The sequence below is a fragment of the Artibeus jamaicensis genome, unplaced genomic scaffold, assembly GCF_021234435.1.
Source record: "Artibeus jamaicensis isolate MK-2021 breed Jamaican fruit bat unplaced genomic scaffold, CSHL_Jam_final contig_467, whole genome shotgun sequence".
NCBI lineage: Eukaryota > Metazoa > Chordata > Mammalia > Chiroptera > Phyllostomidae > Artibeus > Artibeus jamaicensis.
This window is the reverse complement of record NW_026521845.1, coordinates 10,376,153-10,403,389: the sequence shown is the minus strand read 5'-3', so window position 1 is coordinate 10,403,389 and position 27,237 is coordinate 10,376,153. Positions and strand designations below refer to the sequence as shown.

Genomic DNA, 27,237 nt, shown 5'->3' with positions numbered 1-27,237 from the left:
AAGCACATGACCTGTGCTCTTGACCTCACTAGCAGCGTGTTCATGTGGTTGAGCTAATCAGGACAGACAACGGTGAGGATATAATGTACATATAAAATCACTATTCACCACTGAGTCTGGGACTGGAAGATGGACTCTTGGCTTGGCCCTTAGTTTAGGGCCAGAGGAAAAGCGATACTACCCTACACCAAGTCTGAATTGTCTCTGTACCAGTCAAAATTCTTCACTGTGACAAAAATCTAACTCGAACTACCTTCAAAGAAAATAACACAAAGGAACTGGTAGGCTCACAGAACTGGAATAACAGCTGGGCAGCTCCAGGGGTATGAGAAACCACAGGAGCCAGGCCGAAGGGCTGGGATGGATTCCATGCTCCACCTGGCTTTTCTCTCTGGTTGTGTAACTCCCCTCCTTTCCAGGAATGCCTTCTCTGTTTGGGTGGAGAGATGACCACAGTCATTTAACATCCCCTCCTTCTGGCACCGTGAGCCCCGAGACAAGACAGCTGTCCCTCCAATTTCCCACTCAGAAATTCCAGGGCAGGAACCCGATCGACCAGCTGGGTCTCATACCTTCTGCTGAACCTGCTCTGTGTCTGGGAGGAGCCGGAAGCTGTGATTAGCCAGACTGGTGTTACTGGTTGGTGCTCCCGTGATGGGGAAGGAGAGGAAGGACACGCATAGGACTAAGGGGTGATAGAAAAGTTCGATTCTATAACCAGAAGGCTGTAGCTAGACCGAGTGCTGCCCACTATGCCCTGTTTTCCATAGGTGCCGGAATTCAGTGTAGCTGTAGTTACCTCATGCTCCTCCTCCCTCCGGGCCGTTGCATCGATACGGACCACCAATAAACAAACTTGGGTGACGACACTGGTGGACTGAGGAACTCTTAGCACGTGAATCTGTCTTGTCAAACCTGATCCATATCAGCGGACCCAGCTAGGACCCTCCAAGAACAGGAAGGCAGGGGACCGAGTGCTGTCCCGAAGGGTTCTGGAAGAAAAAGCAAGAGAGCTGGGTTTTGTCACTGACCAACTCCATAGCCGGAGGCCAGTCCCTTCATCTCTGAGAGTGTTTATAAAGCACCCGGGCCCAGGAGACTTCTGAGATCCTTGGAGCTCGAAAGTCCTGCAGGTGCGGTGCGGGTGCAGCCGCGGAGTGTGTTGCTGCCCCCTCTAGTGGTTCATTTAAAGTTGAGCGAGTACTTCCGAGTATCCCAGTTTCGAAAAAGAGTAACAGCTTCCTCCACAGAGCTGGACAGGCGCGTTCCCATGGAACAAGGTTAAACGGCAAAGTTTTGGGAGCAGAAAACCACCACTGCTTTGTCGATCCAAGCCCCAGAGAATTGCAAAAATGGAGAACTCCCTCAGCATGGAAACACTGTAGCCACCCCGACATGCATTCATCAGAACACCATGTGTCCGTCCATCCAGTAGAAATAGAAAATGGATGGGGGGGGGGGAACCAACCCACTTGTGGGAGAGTGTTAAATGGCTCTGTGGACAAGAGACGATGAAAAGAGGTTAGTGTCCCAAATGCTACTGGTCAAAACTCATTTATTCCAGAAATGTTTATTGAGCATCTACTGTGTCCTAGCTACAGCACAACTGAGGGTAAGAGAATTTACAGGCCCAGCCCTCCCAGGTTTTCTATTCTAATAGAGAACACAAACAATACCGGGACATAAGTGCCATACAGTGGGAGTCTAGGGTGTTCTCTGAGCTCATCCAGGGGGCCCAGAGCCTGCCTTTGGTGTCCGAGATGGTCTTCCCAAGGGAATGAGTAGGAAGCTGAGTTTTGAGAGCACCAGCAGGCCCAGGTGGATTATGTGTAGGGTAGGTAGTCCACAGGCAACAATAAGCAAATTTTTGTGAGAGTTAATTTAAAAATTGTAACACGCTATTTAAATGGCTGCCCCATTCTGTGCTCTTGGGATGCAAAGATGAATAAAATACAGAATTCTTGCCCTCACAGACCACAGTCTGCAGATGAGAGAGGGGAGGGTTTGGAATAGCTGATAATAGCTGGATTTCTGGAGGTCTGTGGTTACAAACTGGGGGTAATTATGGTTTTAGTAGAAATGTGGGGGGTATAACAGGGAAAATGTGTGTTTGTGATCGCCATACTTCAGGAGCTCGGCCTTTTCTAGCCATGCATCTGAGTGAGCCTCCTGGGAGAGCTGAGGAGTGAGTCGGCGTGTGTCCTAGATGGCTTGCTGCCTATGAAGTGCTGCATCCCCAGAACAGCAGGCCCTGCCGTCTGTCAGTGACGACTACGTGAATGAAGTCGCTTCCTTAAGACCCTCTCTCCAGCCTAGTCTGTGGCACCCATTCTGAATGTGTGGTGCCCACGGATAAGGAGACCCAAGAGAGAGGGTGGAAGCTGGTGTTGGGTCCATGCTTCGCACAGAGAGGTTTCTGAGTGAGTGTTTAACGAAGGCAGGGTTGCATGAGTAAGTGAACGGCTCGGACTGAACTGAGTCAGCACGTTTATCAAAGACAGGTGGAGCATGTGTTGGAAATGAAATAACTTTGGACACACTAGAGGTCTCATCATTTAAAGGAAGAATTATTATTCACAGTGGGCAACTTATGGAAACAAAGGATGTATCCTTTGACAACTAGAGAAAGAAGATGTGGTATATACACAATGGAATAGTACTCAGCCACAAGAAAACATGAAATACAGCCATTTGCAACAAGTGGATGGACCTTGAGGATATTTTGCAACATAAAGAGAGACTATGAGTTTAGTAAAATGGCAATGATCTTAATGCTTGTGTTCAGAATGCACCTTGGCAATCTGTTTTAAGTGAGTAACAAGTACAGTGAAATCAGATGGAAGGTATGATAAATACATATGTTTGCCTTCGAATCTTTTACACTATTAATGAGTTCATTTATTAAAACATACTTAAGGTGTTCTTTTCATATTTGTTACTGACTTTTGTTAAATATTTTATCTACACATCTATATAGTTGCGTATATAGGCTACATAGTTGAAGTTGTGATGTATAAAGCATTTGAAGAGTTTCACTAAGATATTAACGTGCATTAACCAGGGCTCCACTCAGCCCTGAAATATTTATTAATACATCAGTGAATTATTTATTCCCTTGTTTTATTCATTGCTTAACATCTCAGCATGTTTGAGCATTAATTTCTTTAGGAAAACATAATCTCAAAATGGATTTTGCCAGGTCTACAGAGCTGCATGTAATACCTTACCCAAAAATCTGTTCTCCAAAAGGTATGTGTTTTCAGGGAACTGATTGAGCCAGAAAGGCTTGGCTTTCCCAAGACTGCACACGATGAGTGGATAGTTAGTGAGCAAAGACATCGTTGTGATGGGGGGAGGAGGGTAGGAGGGCAGAGCAGATAAGTGAAAACAGAATACCGATGACCACCTAAGGATTAATAGTATGTGGCTACATTAGTTAATGAAATGTAAGATGAGATTACACTTATTTAAAAAAAATAAATGTGGGTGGCTCATTTCCATACAAACTCTCTATCGATCTCACACCATCATTAATGACCGTAATTTTTTAATGGCCAATTATTATACACACCACAGAGTCAGAGTCGGTTTTCTGGTTCAACGAAGGCTGGCCAATCATTTCCTGATCTCAAAGGCGAAGAAAGGCACTTGGTGCGTGGGACTCCTAGAGCTGTGTACAGCACAAACTAAATAATAAACATTTCTTGTTTTTGCTCCTTTTCTGTATAAATCGTCACCCTTCGAGCATTTGGTGATAATAGCAAAACTGCTTCACAGCCTCCATCAGGTTTATATCTGACAAACACCTGCTCAGTCCTTCTGCTCTCAGCTCAGGTGATGCAGTGAGGGGCCCCCCGATCCCCAACATGAGGGCCCCCCCCGATCCCCAACGTGAGGAGCCCTTTGTACGTGCTCCCTGGTGCCGCTCCTACCAGTGCACTTTGCAAACGGAGTTATGGTGCCTGTTTATCTTGGGTCTGTCGTCGGAGTTTATACATATTAGTGCAGGTGTGTGTTTCTTTTGTGTATTGGTATGAGACATGTATGTGTTTTGTTCTCGGTACCTACGAGGCTTTTAAGAAAATGCATTACATGAATGACTGACTAAAAGGATGCAGGGTTGTCACAAAAAGAACCAGGTCACATCCCTGCCCTTGAGGACATCCCCACCTAGTGGGGGAGACAAAAATGTGGATACAACACAATCAAGGTGCTAAGTTTTAAAATAGCTACACAGCAAAAAGCTATGGGGGTCCACGGTGACCAGTTCTACCTGGGGAAGTCAGGTCCCTCACCAAGGAGGTGATCATTGGAGCTGGGTTTGGAAGAATTTCAAAGGCTTCTGGGTAGAGAAGAGGCACATAGCGGATGCTCGGTAATTAACTACTTTAGAGATGTTCTGAGCATACCTCTATGGTCCTGAATGGTCAAAACTTCCAGGTGCCTATCTGGGCAAAAGAGAAAAGAATAGAGTATGGCCACAAACAAAGGGTTTTACTAATTAGGACAGTGGAAAGGACCGTATTGGTAAAAATGAATCAAAAAGGCCAGTGTCAAATATAATCAAGTCAGTGGTTGCCAGCAGGATAATTATCGCTGACTATGAACTACTGGAAAGAAGCCAAATCAACCAGTGTGAAAGACTTGACTGCCTCATGCCAGTTCACATAGGAAGAGGAATCAGAGAGCTAGGGGGAGGGCGTGTCCTCTGGACGCAGCTGGGAGGTGCCTGGACTAGGGTGCATCTGCCAGCGTGTGGGCCCGGGAGGAACAGGAAGCCAGCGTTCAGCACTAGTCTAGTTGCTCCTGGAAGCTGGCAAGTGTGTCGAGTGGAGCTGGGTCATGTTAACACAGGATCACTCCCAACCCTCAAAACCTTGTCCCCTCCCTGTGACCCTCTGACTGCAAGGAAGCTGTGGGAAATGGTGTGCATGAAGAAAACGAACAACAAGGAGATTTTTCTCACCTTTAGGCAAGTGAAGAAGGGCTGATGGGTCCTCAGTTTCTGGAGGAAATGAAATGTGAGGAAGTTCACGCTCTTTCAGGCCACCTCTTCGGACTCACCCCAAACACAGCATCCTGCTTCCCATTCTAGAACCAGCACCTTGTGTGTCTCTGTGCACTCGAGTTACTGCTGCTCTCAAGCATCGTGAGATGCTGTTGTTGTTTTGTTTTAAATAATCCTCATCCAGAACATGTTTACTGATTTGAGAGAGAGGGAGAGAAGCAGTGATGTCAGACAGAAACAGCAATCGGCTGCCTCCTGTATGCGCCCTGACCGGGGACAGAACCCGCAACTTTTTGGTGCCCGGAACAGCACTCCAACCAAACAACCCACCGAGCCAGGGCATGATGTCGTTTCTTTTGCCGGGTAACCTTCTCCCCTCTCCCTTCTACCATCATCATCCAGCTAAAATCGATTCCACTTTGAAGACTCAGTCCAAACACCACCTCCAAAACGCCTCATCTGAACCCGGAGGCTGCATATTTGCCTCTGCTGGTTTTACATGCTTGCGTCTTGGCAACCCACTGCCCCCCCCCCAGCCCTGGGTCTTATTTATACTTATGCTCATAGGGGCTCTGGCCACTCCCAGCACCTAAATGAGCAGCCAGAAAATAGTTAGTAAATGAACAAACTAAAGATTATGGTGTTATTGGTAGATTTACTAAGTGACACGATTGGACTGATGTCTCGGGAAGGCAACCATGTGGAGGGTAATTGAAGTGGAAGGACACCAGAATCAGAAGCAAGAAGAATCAGGGCCCTAAAATTAAACAAACAAACAAACAAACAAACAGCCCAGGCAAGTGGTTGTGAGAGTCTGGATTACAGAGATTTTGGCCCAATATATATATTGGAAAATATACTTTCTTATATTCATGAAAACACTTGATACTTAGTGAACTTGTCTTTCTAGTTGGTAGAAATAAAACTCTGCTGCTCCTCGCTAAAATGTTTCTCCTTTAGGCAGAGTGAAAGGCAAAGCTGGTCATAGCTAGCCTCTGTGGCTGTTTGAAAAATAACCTCTTCTGCGGAGTAGTTACAGAGTGTCTGCCAAGGAAACAGTTTGGCTGAGCTGCAGGCCGGGTCATCACCTGAGACTTCCTACCTGCTACGTAGTAGGTGCAGTCACCTGACTAGCCTTCACTGCCTGTCAGTTCTCCGTCGACGTCAACACAATAGCTTCACCTGTTCACGACATTTTCTGCTCCCTCCCTTGACCTCCGGGACACTGTCCTTCTATATGTGGTTTAGTCCTTCGACTGCTTCCTTTCAATCCCCTTTACTAGCGCCTCCTCCCCCATCCACACCAAACACAGACACACAAAATCCAAGCCAGTCCTCCCAGCTCATCGGTGAGGCCAGCCCTTCTTTTCCTCCAGGGGACCAGTGTCATTTCCATCCCCGCCCTTCAACGTAACCTCTGCAGGGGCACCATCAGGAGCCTGGCCTCCTTCATTCCAGATTTCTAAACTCTTTTTATAAAAAAACATTTAAAAAATCTAGCTCTTCTGAATTCATACTGAATTCATCTTATTCCTGTTTGTCCCCGAGTCCACTCCTCCTCTTGTGTTCTTCATGTTGGTTCTGACGTGGCATGGCCATCGCTCCAGTTTTTTAGGTACAAAACTTGGATGCCACCTTGGGTCTTGTCTTCCCTCCCCCCATCCACACGTAATCATATGTCAGCCGTCCACTGCCTCAGCTTCCGGGGCGGCAGTGCCCTTTCATTGCCATTGCCTCCCGTTGAGAATGTTGGGATGAGAACCTGGAGTGTCCTTCTGCCTCCAGCCGGGCCACGCGGTGCTTCCCCATCATGACCCAGCTCCCCTCACAAAACAAAACAAAACAAAACAAAACAAAACAAAACACAAGACCCTTCATTTGGCTGTACCTTATACACAGACTAAAATTCAGATTTTGAGGGTCTTTATAACCTGGAGCTAATCTGTTCATTGCCTTTCGTACCTCTTCCCAATGAGCCCCTTTCTTTAGCACAAGGTGAGCAATCAAAACTAGGGTCTCCCTGATTTCTACCATGAAGCTGCCTCATAACACTCTGCGTTTGTTAGTCCTTTGAGTCTGCCTGGTTCCCTCGTGTAGTAGTGAGTCTCTGGTAGGCTGGCTCTTACCTCTCCACTGTGCTCTGCATGGTGCCTTTAGTGTGATAAGACAAATGTTATCCACCCTCCGTGGATGTTTGTCGAGTACAACTAGTTGTTCATAGACCTTGCTCCTGTTCACATTTCAACGCAGACTTCCAGGATGACCTGCAGTCCAGTTATGATGCAAGGCTTCCGAGTCCCACTGCTGTCCTTCTCTCCACTTCGAGATGCTTAAGGCTTCACGCTCACTCCTGGCCACCCAGGCTGCTTGCTGGGATACCTACACGGACCACCCCGCTGGAGCCACTCCAACTCCCGGACCCTTCCCTTCCCAGTTTCTTACCCAAACCTGCGCATTCCAGAGATGGACTTTAGAGTTCTGTTTCTCCATTTTCTAGATCAAGACAATAAGGTCCAGGAAGGTGACGTGTGAATTGCACAAGTTCATGTGAGTACATTAGCAGCCTCTCTGCGACAGACCTTGGGTCTCCTGACTGTCCTGCTGCTCTTTCACACTTTGCTGCTATCCTGGGTCTCAAGGTCTTCAGCCTCAGGCTGCTGGTGAAGCCTGGCAAGGACCTGCTGCTAACCGTGCTCAGTAAGCATCTTTCTCTTAGCAACAGTGACCAGTGCTCTGACTCACAGTGATGGACGCTTGAGAGGGTTCACAATAGGACCCTCCTGCGATTATGTTGGTCTCATCGCTTTTCTCGGCTCCTGAATTCACAGCTCAGGGAGAGGCAGTGTCTGTGGTGGGCTGTGTAAAGCCCGCGCATTTCCTGCAATGTGCTTTCTTAGGACTGTGCAGTTAGCAGCAGCCACCATCTAACACCGTCCTCCCACACTTCACAGAAACTGTGGCAGCAGAACTCCAGAGGCATCCCCAGGAGGTTTATAACTTCCTGGGGGAAGAGTTCAGTTCATGAATGGGGTGTAATTTCTGTGAAGTCCTTAAAAGCATTCATGAATGAGCCTTTTCAATACCACTTGGACGGAAGTCAGGAACTTCACCATTGAAACTGAGCGGTAATGAAATTCACTAGCCTCCACACAAGAGATGTATGAATACCCTGGCACACAACAAAGGTCAGCTGGATCAGCCAAGGGCAGTTGCTTCCACAAAACGCATTTACCTGAATAGGAACTTGAATGTTTTTCAAGTAACGACTCTGTGTGCTTCCCAAAAGGGTCACATGTTCTCAATTTACACCACAGTGCTTAAGAGTCTAAATTTAAATTTTACTCTGTTTCAGTATTACCGTCATATTTTTGGGTTTAAACATCAGGGCTGGATGATCTGAGGAAGCATGACATTTTGGGGGGAGGAGATGGAAAGCGGGAGCACCGAAAGCTTGCCTTTTCTGCAAGCTTCAGGTACAAAATTACAGGTCTCAGATGCATTACGAACCTCACAGCATCCCTAATGCAAGCATCTATTTTATAGGGGAAGAATGGATCCCTAGTGACCTATAATACAGGAATTATTCATCCTATTTTGTGGAATTTGTTCTACTCTAAGAATAGGAATTCCTTAAGTGGGAACCTGGGCACTAAATTATAATTGTTATATTATTAGGACTAATTGTGTACATGCAGCCCTGACAGACACAAAGGCTGTGGACTTCGTCCACATACCTTCAATTTATTTCTACGCCATTTTCTGCCATATGAAGTGGACGGCCACTTTAGGGTTCTTTAGGCAAGTATATGAGTGTTTACAGTGCTTAAGGTTAACATTAAAATAATTCCTTCTTTGGTTTTTACTTTTTAGAAAAATAATTTAAATGAACTTCAAGAGTCTTCTCACTTAAAATTCTTCCTTTAAAAATTGGGATAAGACACACTTTCTAGATGACACTGTGACTATCCAATTGGACACAGTATAGAAAAATACTTAAAAAAATATAAAGTGCTGTCCTGGCTGGTGTAGCTCATGGATTGAGCGCAGGCCTGCGAACCAAAGGGTCGTGGTTTGATTCCCAGTCGGGGCACATGCCTGGGCTGCAGGCCAGTTCCTGGCGGGGGATGCACAAGAGGCAACCACACGTTGATATTTCTCTCCCTCTCTTCTTTCCTTCCCCTCTAATTATAAATAAATAAAATCTTTAAAATATATAAAGTGCTTTGTAAAAGAAGGGGTAATTCTGTTTACTGTATGTACACATCCCATTCCACTTATTCCTTCAGCGAGTATTTATTAAGCACTATGTGCCAGGTCCTATGCTAGACAGCCATGGCCCTAAAGTGGCGTTAAATGACATCCCAACTTCCAGGAATTTACAACAAAAGCTGTACCTGATCCTGGCAACTGTGCACCCCCAACTCCCAATAAAACAAAACAAACAAACAAAAAAGTTAGGCAACTTTCCTTGTCATGTTCTATCATAGCACTTTGTACTTCTTTCCTTCCTTACCATTAGCAGTTAAATAGTTCATTTCAGTTAAATAGTTGAGTAATTAATCAACTGCTTCTAGAATTTTACCTCCATGGGAACAAGCATGTAATCTCTCTTGTTCTCGGCTTTATACTCCATGCCTCGCCTGTCTGGAATAGAAACGACGAGCAACACATTTCTTGAATGGATGGATGAGTGAATGAATGGAAAATCAAATGCAGGTCGACAGCGTCAGAGTGTGTACCACAGAGCGACGCGCGCTGTATTAGGCGTGCAGAGCACCACGGCGATTTGTAGGTGGCGCATTTCAAGCTAACCTTGACGGAGGAGAAATTAATCTCCGCAAACTCGGACACTTGCAGGACACTGTCCCCCACTGGCCTGCGACTGGTTTAACAGGGATTATTTCTGAAATACCAGGACCCTGCCAACAGCAAGGCATTGATAAGATTGGTCAAATGATAAAGACCGAGGGAGACAACATCCAATGAGAGGCTCTTTAGCTAAAAGCCACAATGAATAAAAGCGCTCGACCCCGGGCGGAAGCGCACACCCCCGACCAAAGTCGCTCTAGGGCTTCCCCGTCTACCGCACTCGCGGACAGCCGCTGGTCACGTGACGCGACGCGACCGCGTCTGCGGGGGCGCTCTGCGCACGCGCCGCGCTCGGAAGCCGGGCCCCGCGTGCGCTGACAGCTTCCGGTTTGGTCTCCCCGCCCCTCCGTGGCTCCGGCTGTCGCGGCTGGGCTGTGGCGGCCGAGGGGTGGCGGGGGGCAGGGCGTGGCCAGGTAAGGTGAGTGCACCAGCAGGGCTCCCCGGAGCCATGGCCTGTTCCATCGTCCAGTTCTGCTACTTCCAGGACCTCCAGGCCGCCCGCGACTTCCTCTTCCCTCACCTGCGGGAGGAGACCCCCGTCGGCGCCCTGCGGAGGGACCCCAGTAAGTGCCCCCCAGCTTCGCCGCTCCCTTTCCCCGCGGGTTCGGGTCTCCGTCCGGCCCCGCCGCCTCTGCCCGGGGGACTTCTACTTCCCCCCACGCCTTCCAGCGATGATGCCCTGCTGTCCTCATCCTATAGTCCCCTCCGCCCTGGCCGCGTCGGTGTCGCCTTCCTGTCGCCCTAGCTTTCTCCTAAACACCTCGCTCTCCGGCCAGAAACTGCGTCCTGCTTCCTCTTGTCGCTGCCCACTCCTAGTTGTGTTCCCGCGTCCCGTCCCGCCGCGTCTCCCTTTTCTCCCCGCCCGGCGTTGCCTGTTCCGTGATCGCCTCTCCTCCCCGGGGATTCCTTGCCAGCTGTCGGCAGGCGCTGCACCCTGATGTTGGCCTTCACCCCGGCTCCTCCATCCCTGGGTCTGCGGCCTTCGGCTACCTGCCTTTCCCCGAGGGTTCATTGTCGCCCACAGCTCTCTTCTCCCATCCCCTTCCCCTGCCCCCACTTCAGATTTAGAGAGTAGATGGCTGATAGACAGGTGAGTGATTCCTAAGGTGGCGAGTTAAGCAGCTCCTAAAACAGGGTAATAACCTGTCAGGAGGTGAGCGAATCTACAGCAAAAACTAAGGTGACTCGACACATGCCATTTACGTGTAAATTACAGCAACGCGGCCTTGAAAAGTTCAGGTGTTTCATTGAGGTGAGAAGCTTTCCACCTATTATCATCAAAGAGTGGGAAGCCTTTGCCCACAGAGTGTAAAATCCTCAGTCTGGTTTATTAGATCCTGTCTAGTTTTTCGGAGTTTCCCACAGGTCTCCTACCGAAAGAAAGGGTGCGTGTGTTGTGTTTGTTTTCTTCCTGTTGCCAGTCTGAAGCACATTTAGCTTCGTAGTGCAGCCTTGTCACTTTGGGCTCTGCTGGACTCTGGGTAAAAGGCCCACTACAGAAGTTCCTCCCTGTTTCTTAAATTTAAAGCTATCAAATCAAAGCTCTCTGTAAATATTTACTCTAGTGCTACAAATCAAATAAGATCGGTGGTCTCTGCCCTCTACGAGCCTATAATTTACTGGGACAAATACATTAGCAGCTCCCATGCAGTGTAACCAAGGTATGTACATATATATAAACATGTATACTACACATGTACATGCAAATATACATCTATAAATATAGGCATGTTTATGTGAGGCACAAGGGCATGCTTCCTTGAAATGGTACTACTTAAGCCTGCCTTTGGAGTACTAGTGAAATGAATAAGGGAGAGATGATAACGTGTGCAGAGGGAGGGAGGCCTGGACTGGCATGTTATTGAGAGACCTAAGAAAACCTGAAAGAGAAGAACAGGGAGCTGGATAATGAGAAACTTCATGAAAGCAGTGGGGTGCCTCTGAGACACCTGAACCTGAGAAATGACACGCTCAGATGGGAACTCTATGTAGTCACTCAAGTTTTTGAATTGCTACTGTGTGCTTTGACAGCTGTGTGCAGAAGAGATGGGACACAGGTAAGTGGGGTGGGAGACAACTCCAGTAGTCCATGTGAGAAGCGATGTGATCTTGAACTAAAATAGGCTGAGCAAGACTTGAAAGGCAGGGCTAGATTAGAGCGCTATTAAGGAGGTAGAACCTGCAGGACCTGGGGGAGACTGGGTGATGGGGGTTATTATAGCTGATGAGTGAGAGGGGGTTAAGGATGCCTTTGGGCTTCTGATCTGAGCAAGGGCATGTAGAGAGAGAGAGAGAGAGAAAGAAGCAGATGGGTTTTGGACCTTTTGCATGTTAAATGTTTGTGGTATGTCCAAGTGAGGGGGTCCATTCGAACACCAGATAAAGGGCCTGAAACCTAGTAGGGATTCCTGGGTCAGAGATGTTAATTTGAGAGTTATCAGCAAAAGGTGTCAGTCAGTTTGAAGGATTATGTGTACAGTCATGCCCCGTGCATTGGTGTGTGAACATCATCGAGGGCGCTTGCACAGACCTGGATGGTATATCCTGCTACTGTAATTGTGTGTGTGCCACACTTTTATGCGACTGGTAGTACAGTAGGTTTGTTTACTCAAACTTGGAAGTAATGCATTGTGCTGTGACATTAAGATGGCCACAAAGTCACTAGGCAATGGGGGTTCTTCAGCTAAGATGAGGACAGAAATGTGCTCGTTGGTTTTGGGAAGGTGGAGGTGGCTGGGAGTTCAGAACGGTTTTGGTGGAATGGTGGGCACAAAAAACACATTTCCAGCATTTTGAGGAGTTAATGTAGTTGACTATTTCAAGAATCCAGGTGTGAAGGATAGTAGATACAGGACTCTAGACAGGGGATGCCGAGAAAAAGAACACGTTTTGTGTGTCTCACTGCCCAGGCTGCCATCTGCCCTCTGCCGGCCAGTGGCACCAGTCTTCTGACAGATCTTCCTGCGTCCACTCTTGGTTTCTTGTAATTCATTCCCAGAAGCAGCCAGAGTGAACTCTTAAAGACCCGTATAGGGTAGCTCACAGCATTCTCCTCTTTATAGCTCTGTGCTTGCAAGTGCGTTTAACATAAAATCCAAAATTCTTGCCTGGCTTACAAAACTCTTGAGGCCCTGCCTCCTGCCACTTCCGGCACTGCATACTCCTCTCCCTTATTTCTTATGCTTCAGACATACTTTGTGTTGTTGAACCAGCCAAGCTCATTTGCGCCTGAGGTCTTTGTCCTTGCCCTTGTATCTGCCTTGGATGCTCTATGCAGGTCTTTGCACGCCAGCTGCATCTTGTCATGCAGGTCTCAACTCAGATGTCAGCATCTCAGGGAGGCCTTTTCCACCATCTAATCTAAAGTAAGTCACTCTTGCCTCCTTGGGTCTCATCTATTACTCTCTGTCATAGCATCTTGTTTATTTCCATCGCTATGTCTGCTGTCCAGTATGGTGGCAGTCTGCACCACCTTGGGCTGGCGAGCCCTTGACATGTGGCAAATACTACCGAGGAAAAGAATTTTTAATTTTACTTAATTCAAATAGCCAAATGCGGCTGATGGCTACCATATTGTATGGCACAGTTAGCGGTGCTAAAATTTAGGCACATACAGATTGAATAGTTGTCCAAGGTCACACAGTGAAGGGAAGCCTTAGGATATGAACTCAATGCAGGCATTGGGATATAATCATAGCCCAACACATCTAGGCTGATTTGCAATATGCCTATGAGTTTGCAGATATTTAATTTATTACTCTTTTAAATCAAGTTCTTAGGTTTATGTTTGTTGGTATTATTGTGGCTACCATCAATTCAGGTAGAAAATAAATGGACGAAGAGCCTCTTAATGAGTGAGCCTCTTTGCCAAACCTATATTTTTACAGGTAAAACAGTGCTTTAGTTTACAAATAAAAGTCAGTAAAATAGTTTGCCCTGCTACAGATAGTTTACTTGGAATTCTAGGAATGGCTAGGGCATGGATTCCAGTAGTTACTCCTTTGCAAAACATCAGGTTTTGTAAAGAGCTCTTTATCAGAATCTGTGGCAGATGTATGTTGTTTTTCTCCGTTACCTGCTTCTAACAATAATTATAGTAAGTCAAGAAAGAAGACAGATTTTAATACTGAGAGCTTTATGGTCACAGGAAAACCATTGTTTTTTCAGTTCATATCTCTTTTGCAGAAAAATTTTTGACCTGGTAATAAAAATCTATATTACATTAGAGTAGCATTCTTTGCAGAAAATGGAGTGGGAAACAGAAGGAGAAATAAGATGTTATAAAATAACTCTTAGAGAAGATCATCATATTTCTTAATTAATGTGGGTGGGTGTCATTTCCTGATAGTATTCAGAATCCACTAAGTTTAAAAGGATGCTATACATGTATATTAAAATATCTGTGTTCACAGTATATAAGAAATTACATCATTTGTGAAAAGGATACATACTAGGGGAGAACTCTTTGGGAGTATCTGTAAGCAAAAAGTTTGAAGACATTCTTCTGCAGGGCTCAGGCATTGACAACTTTTTTTTTTTTTGGCATCCTAGCATATATAAAAGTTAGAATGAACCCTGAATAGTAAAATAATTTTGAAAAAGAATAAAAATACTGGGGACTCATACTTCCTTATTTCAAAATATATTGCAAAGCTACAGTAATCAAACTTGTATGGTGCTGGCATAAAGACAGACAAATAGAGCAGTGGAATAGAATAGAAAGCTCAGAAGTAAACCCTTGCATATATGGTCAAATGATCTTTGACAAGAATACCAGACCACTCAGTGGGGAAAACTGCATGTCCATGTACAAAGGAATGAAGTTGGTCCCTTATCTTATACCATGTACGATAATTAACTCAAAATGGTATTCCTTTCCATGGTATGTATGCCAGTGTACATGGATACTTGTCATCATTTTATGTCATCAGTTTTTTTGACTTTTGGTCTTCTAATAAATGAAAAGGTGGTTCTCATGTATTAAGATAATTATCAGACTTTATCTGTATATATTTTTTAAAAGCAGAAAGTAATAGCAAGATTAAGCTGGTTTGCAAGAATTTAGTTTAAGGAAAGTTTTCTCGAAGGGACAGAATATTTTTAAAATTTTTATTTATTTATCTTTAGAGGGGAAGGGAAGGAGAGAGGGAGAGAAATATCAATGTGTGGTTGCCTGTCACATGGCCACCACTGGGGACCTGGCCTGCAACCGAGGCATGTGCCCTGACTGGGAATTGAACCGTGATTCTCTGGTTCGCAGGCCTGCGCTCAATCCACTAAGCCACACCAGCCAGGGTGGGACAGAATATTAAAATGGATTTAGTAAGGAAGGTGTTAAATTAGCTTCTTTAGACTATGCAGACATTAGCTTTAGCTGTCAGGGTTTACATACCTTCAGCTACCTTTCATAGTGGCCTGCCTTCTCTCGAAACCTTATTAGCTGTGCATGTCTAGTCTGCTGTTTTGGATATAATAAGTCAACATAAGTTGTAGGGAACAATGATAAGAAATGTATAAGTTCTTTGTAATTATATACTATATTATTGTCCTTTGAAAAAAAAATATTAGAAAGTCGAATAGGCACATTAGATTCCTTGAAGTCTATATGTTATTTTGTTTTATTTTTTATTGTGTCAGAAGATTTCTTACGTTTATTTGGGGGGAAGGGAGCCTCTTTAATGACCCTTTTTTGAGCAGGAGGTTATGCTTTTAAAGATGTTTTCAGTTCTGTCACTTTGTGGACTGGCTGTGGGGACCTGTGTTCTTATGTGATGGAGGAGGTCACTTCTTTGGCAACACTAGTCATTAAAAAGGGACCTTAAAGGTCTCATCTGATTTAATCATGGGAATTTGAAAGAGTTAAACCCCTGCTGTTGAAAATGGGATAGCTTCTTCGTTTTAGATTGCTACGTATTGTTAATGTGGTGAAAGGAATATGCTATTTATTTATGAAATTTATCATCCCATTTTCATCTCCCCGGTAATAGAAGAAGGTTAATAATTCTGACTCATAGGAGATTAGGCAGCAGGTTCTCTATTATTTAGTCTTTATTTTTTTAAACTTTGTATTGCTGCGTTATACTTTTTCTTGCTTTGGCCAAGAAGACCCAACTAGATTTTGTTGGGCCCCTGAATTATTTACAGGTCGTAGCTTCTAGAAGTTCTTCCTCTTTATAGAAACAAATACATCATCCCGTTTTTTTCTTGTCTCAGAAGGAAGGAAATGAATTTGCTTCTGTGCTAATAAGATCTTTTATTCAGCCACGGAGATTAAATTAAGTTTTCCTTTTCCCAACATTTAATGATTTCAGTTTCTCATTTAGTTCTTGATCTTGACATACTCATATTGGAAAAGGCAAATACCATCAAATTAATTGCCCACTTCTAGAACTCAATTTTCTTTCTAGCTTCAGGTTCTTCTTAAATGAAAAATATGTACTCAGTGTATGAGGACAGACTGTTCAAAAGCAATTCAGAATAATGTATTTGTGGAATTAAATAGAGCTATGGAAAGCAGAAGTTGAATTTCTTATTTAAGTTTTTGTTGGTAGAATAATTCATTCCTTGCGAATAACCCTAAAAAAGACATCTGCAACTTTTTTTGATGGTTGAACCAAAATGTGTTTTCTCAGTGGTTTGAAGGTTTCCATGAGTATATCATTTACCAAGTGAGAGACTGAACAGTTTTTTTTTAATACTCGTACAATCTAATCTCTTCAGGGAAAAAATTCTCTCCAGAGGGAGTTGTAGCTACATTTTGTATTTTGAAGTCATTTGTTTCATTCATTGAGGCAAAACATTTAACACGATAAAGCTTAGAACAAGGGTTTATGCTTATGTTACCAAATATTCTAGACAGTTCAAACTAGTCTTCTTCAGTGATGGGTATAAAAATGCTAAGGATTGAAAAGTCAAATTATTAGTCAACGGAGAGGTAGTTGCTTTTCATTAAGTTGGTTGGAGAGCAGCCTATGAATTTTATTTAGGTAGAGAGCAGGCGTGATTCAAGATGTGGTATGACGTAAGAAATAAGGGGGATTTCTGCATGGGAGGTAGACTAACAAAACTTTAAGTGGATGTTCTTCTTGAACAACTCCAATCAAACCTTCAATGCAATCCTTGATTTTCTGTGAATTTTAAGGAAAGATGGCTAAGAATGTGAAAAGAACAGATTTGAGAGGACGCTCACCCCCAAGTAGGGTTGTCCCCGACCTAAATTAAAGACTCTTAGCAGAAATACATCATTACCTGGAAATGCCTCTTTTTCCCCAGTAGGTTGTACAGGAAGTGAGGTGGGAAAGCCTAGTTGAAAGATAAGCCTTTGAAGCGCTGTGCCTCTGTCCAGACACTGTCCTGATGTAATATTGTTGTAAAACGCCAGCTTTTAAAGCAACATCTGCACGTGAGTAGGAGCATGGAAGTCGCACGATGAGGCTATATTCTCCCCGTGTTTTTAGATTCCCCTGATAGCCGGTATTCGCTGTTTTTTGTGTAACCCATTTTATTCACTATTGGCAAAGAGAATATTTGCATAATAGAGTACAGACACAATTGAATGCTATGGATGTCCTCCACCCCACCCCACCCCCTTTGAAACAGCATAGTGTTGATTTGGGAACTTGGCGTTCTTTGTTTTTTTTCTAGCCGACAAAAAATTTGGTTGTTGAGAATCACTTTAAATGAGTGATGATTTAGATTGGAAAATAGCTACTGATGTCTAATAGCTAATGTCTAATAAAGTTGCCATTCACGTAAAGAGTGTTATTCAGGTGGTCTTTCCTTCTGGCAACTTTTCTGTGAAGGATGGTGGTCTTCATTCAGTATCACTATTGGTATTTTTCACTTGGTCATTGGCCAAGGTTGTGGATAAGCAAAACGATGAGTTTATAACATACAGGATGTGAGTACATGAAAACAGAGGTTGCGTGGTTTGGAGGCAAAAGAAATAACCTTGGTAAAGTGCTGGCATTCTGACACTTTTTAACAGCCAAAAATAGCTGTCAGACAGCAGCATGCGAAATAGCGTCAAATGATTTTCAGCAGAAGTCAGGAGGCTGCAGAAATTATATCATCGGCACTGCATAGAAGTAGCCACAGGGTAGTGCAGTTGGCAGATTTTTTTAAAAAACATTTCCCATTTTTAAGATGACTAGATTTTGGAATGCATTTTCTTACAGAATTGTGAAGCGATTTAGGATTCCAGACCAAGCTTCAAAGCATCTTTGACCTACCCGAGTAATAGTTGTGTTTCACCTTCCTTTACCCTCTGTTTGCATGACACCATGGCTTCTTTGGAAAATGTACTCCTGTGGTAGTAGGAGAGGCCTGATGAATTCTTTCCCTCTTCTTAATAGAAACCCCCCAGTCAGGGGCATTGAGAAATGGCCCAGCTGTCATCAACACAAATACTTTGTATAAAAGAAAGCCTTTCTCAAGGTCTTCCTCTTCCTGACTGTTTGGGATTGTGGCATAAAGGGAGATTGGGTCCCTGCAGGGGCAGGAAGTCCAAATTGCTGCTGTCTTCTGTTTGATTGTGTGAGTCATTTGTGAATTGAGTCAGGTACTTTTTATACCGATATGGAGAAGAAATAACACATTTTTCATGGTTTTGTTTTGTACCACATTCAAGAGAGGTTATGTGCACCAACTAAGCTCTTTGAAGGCTTATTTGCTTTTGTATCTCCAGCACTTAGCACAGTGCCCAGAAAAGATACAGTGTTTCTTGAATGAATGGATGGATGGATGAGTAAATGGATGGATGAATGATAGCCAACCTTCATGAAGTGCTGTAAATCCTGCATGGTTTTCAGATATTGTGGTGATTGGATAAATACATTAATCTGACAGCAATTTTAAAATCGAATGGTGGCTTTTAGAGCGATGAACTTTTCTAGTTACTTGGCTTTCTCGTAGGAGTCCTGGTGTGTTTTCTAAAACTGTAAAATGGGGTGGCCTATTTGCCACCAGTCCCACAATAAGGCAGTTGTTTGTGGCGCAGTGGAAAAATTAGCAGAATAAAGAGATTGCCTAAGTGAATTAGATTGCCAAAGAACAAACTGTAATTTTCCAAGTTACAAAAAACAAAAAAATTTCCCAATCTCAGTAGCAAGGAAATGTTGCATTTTAAAATAATAAGCTCTCTCGCTTTTGACTTTACCTGCAAGGCCCACTGCTCCCCCATCGCGCCCTCCATGAGCCCTTGGCCGAATGTGCGTAGCAGACAGGCATGGGCTCTGGAACTCGGGCCCCCTGAACTGAAGCCCCACTCCGCCACCTCATCCTCTGTGACCTCGGTCACGTTATGTGAACTAAGTGATGTGTTCTCACTGTGGAAAAGGGAAGATAAGGACCCTTGCCATGCCTGAAAGTGAGTGACGGTCCACAAAGCACTTGGGATGTGGAAGCTGCATATGCATGGTTATGTGACCACCCTTTATGCATGTTGCGACTTTTTGCCTCTTTGCCTTTGCTCATGTTGATCCTTTTCTTTAGTATATTTGAAAGGTTCCTAGCCCCTTCTTGAGGTCTCAGTTTGAGATGGTTCCTCACTGCCTTTTTTCATCTCTCTCACTGCCTCATCTGAGTTCACAGCATAGTCAGTTACAGCAGTCACCAGGTCCCATAATTACGTGTTTGTCCCCTACGCCACACCACACATTGTTTAAGGAGTGTGCTTGTGTTTTTCTCTGTTCCCACCACATGTGGCGTTTAGCGGAACACTTGTTCAGTGGTTTGATTGACATGTGTATGGAAGTCTTCTGTAAGTTGTGCAGTATTATCAAATGATAGCACTCTTTTAGGACTTAATATTGTGCTTGGCATAGTAGGAAGTAGTTATTTGGTATTTAAATACCAAAATGAGAATGTATTACCATGGAGCTAATTGAACAGCGGTTCCAGATTGTAGACTAACATTTTTTATCTTCTATATCTAATTGATTTTAGCAACTTATAAAATCTTCTGTGTGTGAAGGTCTAGTTCCTTCTTTTCTACTGTAGGTGTCCTAGATATCAGGTTCAGTCCCAGTTTTAGTTGATTGTCACACTGCCCCTTGCCAAGATTTTAAAGCTGATTGGTTTAAATATAATATTTTATTTTTATTCTGTAGTATTTTAATGGCTAAATCTTGATAACTAGCATGGCAAGCTGATGTGTCAGGCACTGAGGACTTCAGTGTATTGATTTAAATCCTCTTCCAACCCTACTAGATGGAGGTGCTGCTGTTTTACATGCTTTTAAGGCAGGAGAACTATAGCTCACAGCTATGGGGTAACTCGCTCTAGGTCACAGAGCTGGTAAATGCTGGGTCCAGACTCTGAACTTAGGTCATTGGCATCTGAGGCCTAAACTTGCAGTTCATTCAACTGCCTGCTCTTTTCACATTTTATTTGAACTTTATGTTTTTTTTTCTTAACTTAATTTGAGGTGATATATCTAAAGTAGCTAATGGTTGACTCAGAGTAGATGGTCAAAAACGTGATGGTTTTTCTTTCTTCTTTCTGATGCGATACCATAAGAGATAAATTCAAAAACATGGTATAAAAACAAGCAACATGAGCAACGTGAGGAATCATACTCTCCAAACGTGTACGGACTTTTACCTCTTTGTTTTACAGTGTTTGTTGGACGTCTCATTTTAATCCACAGAAATATGCTCATGTGTAAGAAATCACAGAATATCAGAAAAAGGTAGAGAGTAGCAGATCTCTCTTCTTTCAACATTCAGTTTTCCTTTTCATGGAGACCTTGTCTTATCAAAAGACGACTCACTTTTTGAGTCATCTATGTGAAATTTTAAGTGTTTTTGTCACTGTGTATATTTAATTTGCCTAATGTCTTAATTAACAAATATTTGTCATTTTGAGATTTTTTAAAAAGTCACCTTTGCCTTTTGATTTAAATGTGGATAAACTTGATGTCCAGTGTTTTAAGATCCAAATAACTTGCACAGTTTCACTATGACTTAGATTTGGAAATTCAGGTCAGATGTTTCTTGATTATTATTACATAAGCAATATCCTGATACAGTATATTTTACCATTATTTTCTTCCTTAACGTCAGCATTATACTTATATAATGTTTATTATGTATGACGGGTTGGCTTTATTATGTGTAGAGAAAACGTTTTGATGTCCTTTAAGCTCTATGTTTCGTGTAAGTACTTTTTATCTTTTTACAAACAGGTAAAGCAGCGAGCTGGGAAGATGACGGCTGGGGAGCGTGGGAAGAAGCAGAGCCCCAGGAACCTGTGAGTCTTTACAGACGCGTGCTTGCTCTCCGATAGCGGCATTCTCCTTTTGCAACGATGGTGACGCATTTCCATGTCAGGCTGACATTTAAAAATCTCTGTCAAGGGCACGTTTGTGCTTACTGGGTAGCACTAAGTAGACACCTGTTCTTGCCACTGCTGTCTGTGGTTATAAGCCACTCCAAAGGCATAGCCAGCTCCAGAGACACAACAAGAATCCGAGTAAATTTTGGCAGATGCCTGAAACGCAGAGGTGCATGCTGTAGTCAAGGTAACAGATGTAGCCACCTAATCAGAATAGAAACAGACCGTGAACTCAGCGTCTGCTTTCCCTGGGAGCGGCGCTGGCAGGTCTTGTCCACATGCAAGGGGAGACCAGTGCTGGAAGAGGTGAAATGTCTCGAAGTCAGTTTCTGGGTGTGTGGTCACTGGAAAGGGACCAGGACCGAGGTGGATCTGCCCCAGCACGGTCTGGAATGTGTGGGTTCTTGATTTTGTGCAGGAAAGATTTCCCGACGTGAGTTCAGGTGATTTGGAGAGTAAGGTTACTAAAGCTGGGGACAGGGAAACGAAAGAAGAGGCAAGATCATAGCAACAGCGGTGAGTCTCGGCGGGGCTGCCTCGGCCCCTCGGAAAGAAAGGCGCGGGGGTGGGAGAACTGAGCCACGCTGGACCGTGGGGACTCAGGAAAGAGGTTACGGAGGCAAAAGGAGGCCCTGGGGACAGGCTCAGGGGTCAGCCCGGGATGAGCTGCCACTGCCTGCCGCTCCCCTGGTCGCAAGTCTCCTGGGAACACTTAGAATTTAGGAGAAATAGAGCAAAGATTCACATCCAAGGAAGGAATGGGGGGGGGCACAGGCCTGCTCTAGGGAGAGTGTGTCCTGAATGGGTCCTTTGTCTTAAGGGTTCTTATCTGTTTTCTAAAGACAGGAATTTTAGGTGACATCTCAATCAGAATATTCATCAGTTTTTTAGGTGTGTCCCTTGGTATGCCGATGTATCAAAATGAGTGTAGAAAGGAATCAGGGTCATTCTCTGGTCAGTTTCACCTTCAACAGATGTCACCTGAAAGGGCCTGCGACCAGGCCCGGGAGTCCTCCCCAGCATGGTCAGGAATATGTAAACCATTTGCTCTTCAGTGTCCTTGGTTAGGGAAGAGAAGACCTTGCCATTTATCATCTGGCTGTAGTTTTCCTCATTTCCTGTCAAGGAGGTCTCCTTGCATCTTTTCAACCTGCTTCAGGGTCAAGGTGCTGCAGCTGTGAAAATGGGTGGGTTCGCCACGGGTTCCCGCTGGCTCGTGCTTACAATGACCAGCAGAGGAGAGTAACCATGTCTTTGCTAGCCTGGCTTGGGGGGTGTCGTGTTTGGGAGTTTCAGCAGGGTGTGGCAGTGTGGAGAGGAGCCGCGGATGGGGGCAGCTCACTGCCCCTGCCTGCTGACCCAGAGGCCAGCCCCTTACTGCTGACTCCAGCAGCAAACTGTAAAACCCTCAGGGTGTGTTTTATTCCCCATAAGTTTGTAGGCTTGGAGTGTTGTTGTGATTTTATTTGACATGAACTTCTTATAAGTAATGGATTTGTTTTTTAAAATGATGCATGTGCATTACAAAAAATTCGGGTATTAGAGAAAAATAAAGAGTTAAGGAAAAAACTGGAAGTGTGTACAGGGGCGGGCAAAAGCAGGTTTTACCGTTGTGAACTGAAACATGGAGTGTTTCCTTGTTAATCAGTGCATTATTTGTCGTCTGCTGTAAACCTGCTTTTGCCAACCCCTGCATACAGCGCGCTGTGTGTGTGTTAGGAAGGGGGAGGGTTGTGAATGTATGTACCCGTATGAGCAGAAAGTGCCCGGAAACACACGCGGGGACACACTGCCTGTGCTGTCTCTGGAGGGGACAGCCGGACAGCTGGAGTGCAGGCCTGTGAGAGGCTCTCTGGAGAGGACCTCTGTGGAGCTGCTGATTCTGCTGACCCTGGGAACTCACCTGTGCAGTGAGTGAATTTTCATTTGAAAAAGGAAAAACCTTCCAGGTCAAATAAAAAGAAAACAGTGTCAGATTTATCAAATAGTTCACAGACCCTACAGCCATAATCCTCAGACAGCGCTTCCTTGCTGTCTAGCTGCAGACCCCCCTGCCATTTCTCTGGAGTTTCATGAAATCGTTTAATGCTGAATCGTTTTGGAGTGATCCCCATGTGATATTCTTTCAGTGTCTTTCTAGCGTGTACTTGTTTACACTAATATTTTTGCATCGGCATTCAAAGATATTTGTAGTGAATACTTTGCTGGGCATGTTTGACATGTTTTGATAAGGAATATTATGGAGACTTTATAAAAGATTTGGGAAAATTTCCTTTCCCCTCGCAGTTTAGGGCAGATGAGCTGAATCGACACTCTCGGTATTTTCGCATGTGCAGTCACTGTAGTTTCATCTGCAGGAAGAAGAAGGAAACACTTGCAAGACACAGAAAACCTCCTGGCTTCAAGATTGCGTGTTATCTTTATCTCCAACCAATGACCTAATGGTTATAGCTCGGGAGCAAAAAGCTGTATTTCTAGTGCGTGAGTATCTGTTGTTTTGCAGTGGCCTTAATTTTAATGCATTGACTAGAACAGAAAATGTATTAGAGGGAAAACAGTGTCATTTATTTCTATTACATGCCTTATGTGGTGGCATTCTATAGTTTATTTTCTGCAGTTTATTTTCTCTATTGTATAAAACCGTTTGTTTCCTTTTTTGTATTTCTTTCTCTTTTCTTCCTTTTCTGTCTTCTTTTTTCTTGGCTGCAGATACTTCAGCCGTCTCTGTGGCACTTCAGAGACAGTGCTGGACATTGCCTAAAATTGAGGTTTTGGGTTTACACAGGGCATGAAAACCTCACTGATCAAAAGGAGATCATACAGTGAATGGCTATGAAATGGTCTTATAAAGCGAATTTAGCCTCCGGTGGCATAAATCTAACCTTTTATAAATAAAATAGGTGGGGGTACGTAAGAATTAATGATTTTATTATATGGATTAAATTGGAGGAAGGAGAGACTGAGGATAGAGTTTTATAAAAACCTTACAAAATTTGAAGACTTTATTTTACATTTAAGACCCAAATCTGTAATACAGAACTATTAAATTTTGTGCTCATCATTCTACAGAGAGTCAAATTTATAAATTACTGTTTTATAATTTAGTTAACGTCACTTTATACAATAACTTAATTTTTTCAGCAAAATGGAAATATGGTGATAAAGGAAAGGAGGAAATGCAGTTTGCTGTTGGTTGGAGTGGCTCTTTAAACGTTGAAGAAGGGTGGGTACCAGTTAATTGTTCCGTCTCTGCGTGTGTTGAATGTGTATGAGGAAGTGTTTGCCGAGGAAGTGTTTGCCTCGTAAGTGAATCTGCCGAGAAGGTTCATCTTTTGGAAGGTGAATGTTCATTCCACACTTTGATTTTACTCATCATGTGGTTACTTTAAGAAAAAAGCAGCTGTTTGGAGAGGATTTAAAGAAGCATTCAGAGAAAAATATTATGATATCCTTCCTGTATTTCGTCTATTGCCCTGTTTTTCATTACTGATTTTATTCAGCCGGAAAGTCAAGGGCAGTAATTATTCTTATCTGCTTTCCTAGCATTGGGCTTGTACTTAAAGAGGACAGTGCTACATTAATTCTTTTTCTGTTTTTATGTTTATTTCTCCTTTTTATTGAATTTATTGGGGTGACATTGCTTAGTAGAATTATATAGGTTTCAGGTGTACAAGTCTACAACGCATCATCTGTGTGTTGTATTGGGTGTTCACCACCCCAAGGCTACAGTAATTCTTAAAACTCATAAATGCTTCAGAAATGCAAGTTGGTAAAGCCAGGTGTCCTGCTGACTCAGTAGGAGTTTGCAGGTCACACCTCTAGTGTGGCTACATGATGGAGTCCAGCCTGGAGCCTGGAGCCAAAAACTTTTATAACTCAGAGCTCCCTGATGAGAATGAATAAGATTTTTCAGACTTTGAATTCAGATAAAAGACTCCCAGGTGCAAGCCCTTAGTACATGCCTGGCACATTGTAGATGCTCAGTGAATTATCCTGTCTTATCAAAAGTGAACATACTGCTCTCTGTCATTTAGCCTAAAGCATTTTGAAGACACTTAATTTCTGTCACAAATGCAAAGTGGACATAATGGTTGAATCACTTTAAAGAAAACAAAAAAGATTGTATTCAGTGATTACCTACCACGATGTATGGGGCAAGAGTGTGTATTGTTTCTTTCTTTGTTTTGTTTTGTTTTTTAATCATTTCTTGAGTAAGCTAGTGATGGTCCTGAAGTATGACTGATTCGGTAACAGTCAAGGATTTATTGTGATTTTGAGGCTTGGTCTTTGAGCTCCTGACAAATTTCTCAAGTCCACATGTCAGAAAAGACATCTGTAGGGAGCATCCGGGCTAGCACGAGCTTAGAAACGAGTGGTTGGGCAGTTTCTGCCCAAGAGGATGGCACAGCAGCCCACCAGGGGAGGGCAGTGTGTCCCTAGAACAGTGTGCTCCGCAGACCTGCAGTAGTGACATGGGGGGTGGGTGGTGACGGCTGCTCTGGGCCTCCATCGATGCTTTCTCCGTTCTATGTCTGTAATCGGTGTGTGCGGTCAGGTTTGGCTCTCTGCTTTCATGCCTTTTACGACAACACAGAGTGAAAGATACTGTTCTTTTTTTTTTCTTAACGTCAAGTGGATGTGACGTGACCTTTTGTGGGAATGGATTTTACCATCTGATGTAGGGTGGTGGTGTTTGCCGGTGTGTTGACTTGGGCATTGGATCAGACCGGCCCACAGAGCTCACCTTCCACCCCTGCCCGTGCACAGCACCTTGGGAGGAGTGAGGGCAGTGGGTGCCTTCACTCGTCAGATGAGCACACGATTTTGTTTCTGATTTCAGGGAGTGCGTGACGAGTGCTCTGTGCATCCCACTAGCAAGCCAGAAGAGGTAAGGCTGAATAAGAGGTGTTGGTTCTCTTTGCTTTGACTTGCGGGCTGTTCCCTCACGAGTTTTGTCTGCGGCAGGAGTTCCACTGGGCGCCCCGACTGGACCTGCACCGTGCTGGGCTTCACCTCCGGCTCTGTGCGCTTCTACACGGAGGTGAGCCGGGGCTGGCCGCCAGAAAGCTCCCGCTGACAGGCACAGCCAGGCCGGCAGCCCCACTGTGCTCACCGGGGACCCCTCCCCTGCCTCTGGGATGTGTGGGTGGCACTGGGTGGGGATGGAGGCTGCGCAGGGCAGGGGTGGCGGCGGAAGCTCTGGGAAAAGCTGAGTTCTTCTGAGAGGAGGGGACCTGGTGGCCATGGAAGACGTGATGGGAAACGCCGTACCTGTTCAGGTGTGACGGCGGGAGAACGAGCAGGCTGTCCTCTGTGCCTCCCCTAGAACGGCGTGCTCCTGCTCGCACAGCTGCTGAACGAGGACCCGGTGCTGCAGCTGAAGTGCAGGACCTATGAAATCCCCCGGCACCCCGGCGTGACCGAGCAGGTAGTGGGCGGGCGCGTGGGCGGGGCACTGGGGCTTCACTTTGCCGCAGGCCTCGGCCAGACCGAGCATTCTGAAATTAATTTCCCAGTTGTTTTTACTCCTCGTCTGCCTGATCCTGCCCTGTGCGTTGGTGCTGACAGCTGTTTAGTCCTAGTATTTCTTTATTGTACATTAATCACGGCATTCAGCTCTAATGGAAAAGGGGATGCTCTTACTTGGCAATGATTATGTTCTTCTCTCCTGTTCCTCTGGTAGAATGAAGAGCTGAGTATCTTATATCCAGCTGCCATCGTGACCATCGATGGGTTTAGCCTTTTTCAGTCTCTTCGTGCTTGTCGAAATCAAGTAGCAAAAGGTAATTTTTTGGCAAGGAATAGCAAACTTCTGACGATGCTTGTCATATTTAGTTGAGCCGACATAGACAGTTGAATATATCTTCTAAATTAGAAAGGCCTTCCAGAACTAGGTGTACAGGAGGAACCCCGTTGCCCTGGAAGTGGGTGGACGTTGTTGGGTGGATTGCTCGGTCAGATAGAGATGGGGACAGAAACAGCCGCATGTGCCCCTGGAGAGTGTGCCCTGCGCAGGAACAGTCAGC

The 27,237-nt window shown here is 44.5% G+C and overlaps 1 protein-coding gene and 1 long non-coding RNA gene across 2 annotated transcripts in view; one reads left to right on the top strand and one right to left on the bottom strand.

The window, feature by feature from the left end:
* Positions 1-814: 814 nt before the first annotated feature.
* LOC128627767 (uncharacterized) lies at positions 815-9,840 on the bottom strand. The gene is made up of 3 exons (XR_008392068.1): positions 9,591-9,840; positions 4,967-5,202; positions 815-992 (listed from the first exon to the last, which is right to left on the bottom strand). It is a non-coding gene; the product is annotated as an uncharacterized LOC128627767 (long non-coding RNA).
* Positions 9,841-10,192: 352 nt separating this feature from the next.
* RAB3GAP2 (RAB3 GTPase activating non-catalytic protein subunit 2) overlaps positions 10,193-27,237 on the top strand; it is a 50,954-nt gene continuing 33,909 nt past the window's right edge. Inside the window, exons 1-8 of the mRNA XM_053667334.1 lie at positions 10,193-10,440; positions 21,063-21,127; positions 23,569-23,692; positions 24,353-24,434; positions 26,052-26,099; positions 26,177-26,252; positions 26,538-26,639; positions 26,895-26,994. Of these exons, the coding sequence (XP_053523309.1) occupies positions 10,326-10,440; positions 21,063-21,127; positions 23,569-23,692; positions 24,353-24,434; positions 26,052-26,099; positions 26,177-26,252; positions 26,538-26,639; positions 26,895-26,994 (712 nt within the window). The 5' untranslated portion in view covers positions 10,193-10,325. The remainder of the gene's footprint in view (positions 10,441-21,062; positions 21,128-23,568; positions 23,693-24,352; positions 24,435-26,051; positions 26,100-26,176; positions 26,253-26,537; positions 26,640-26,894; positions 26,995-27,237) is intronic.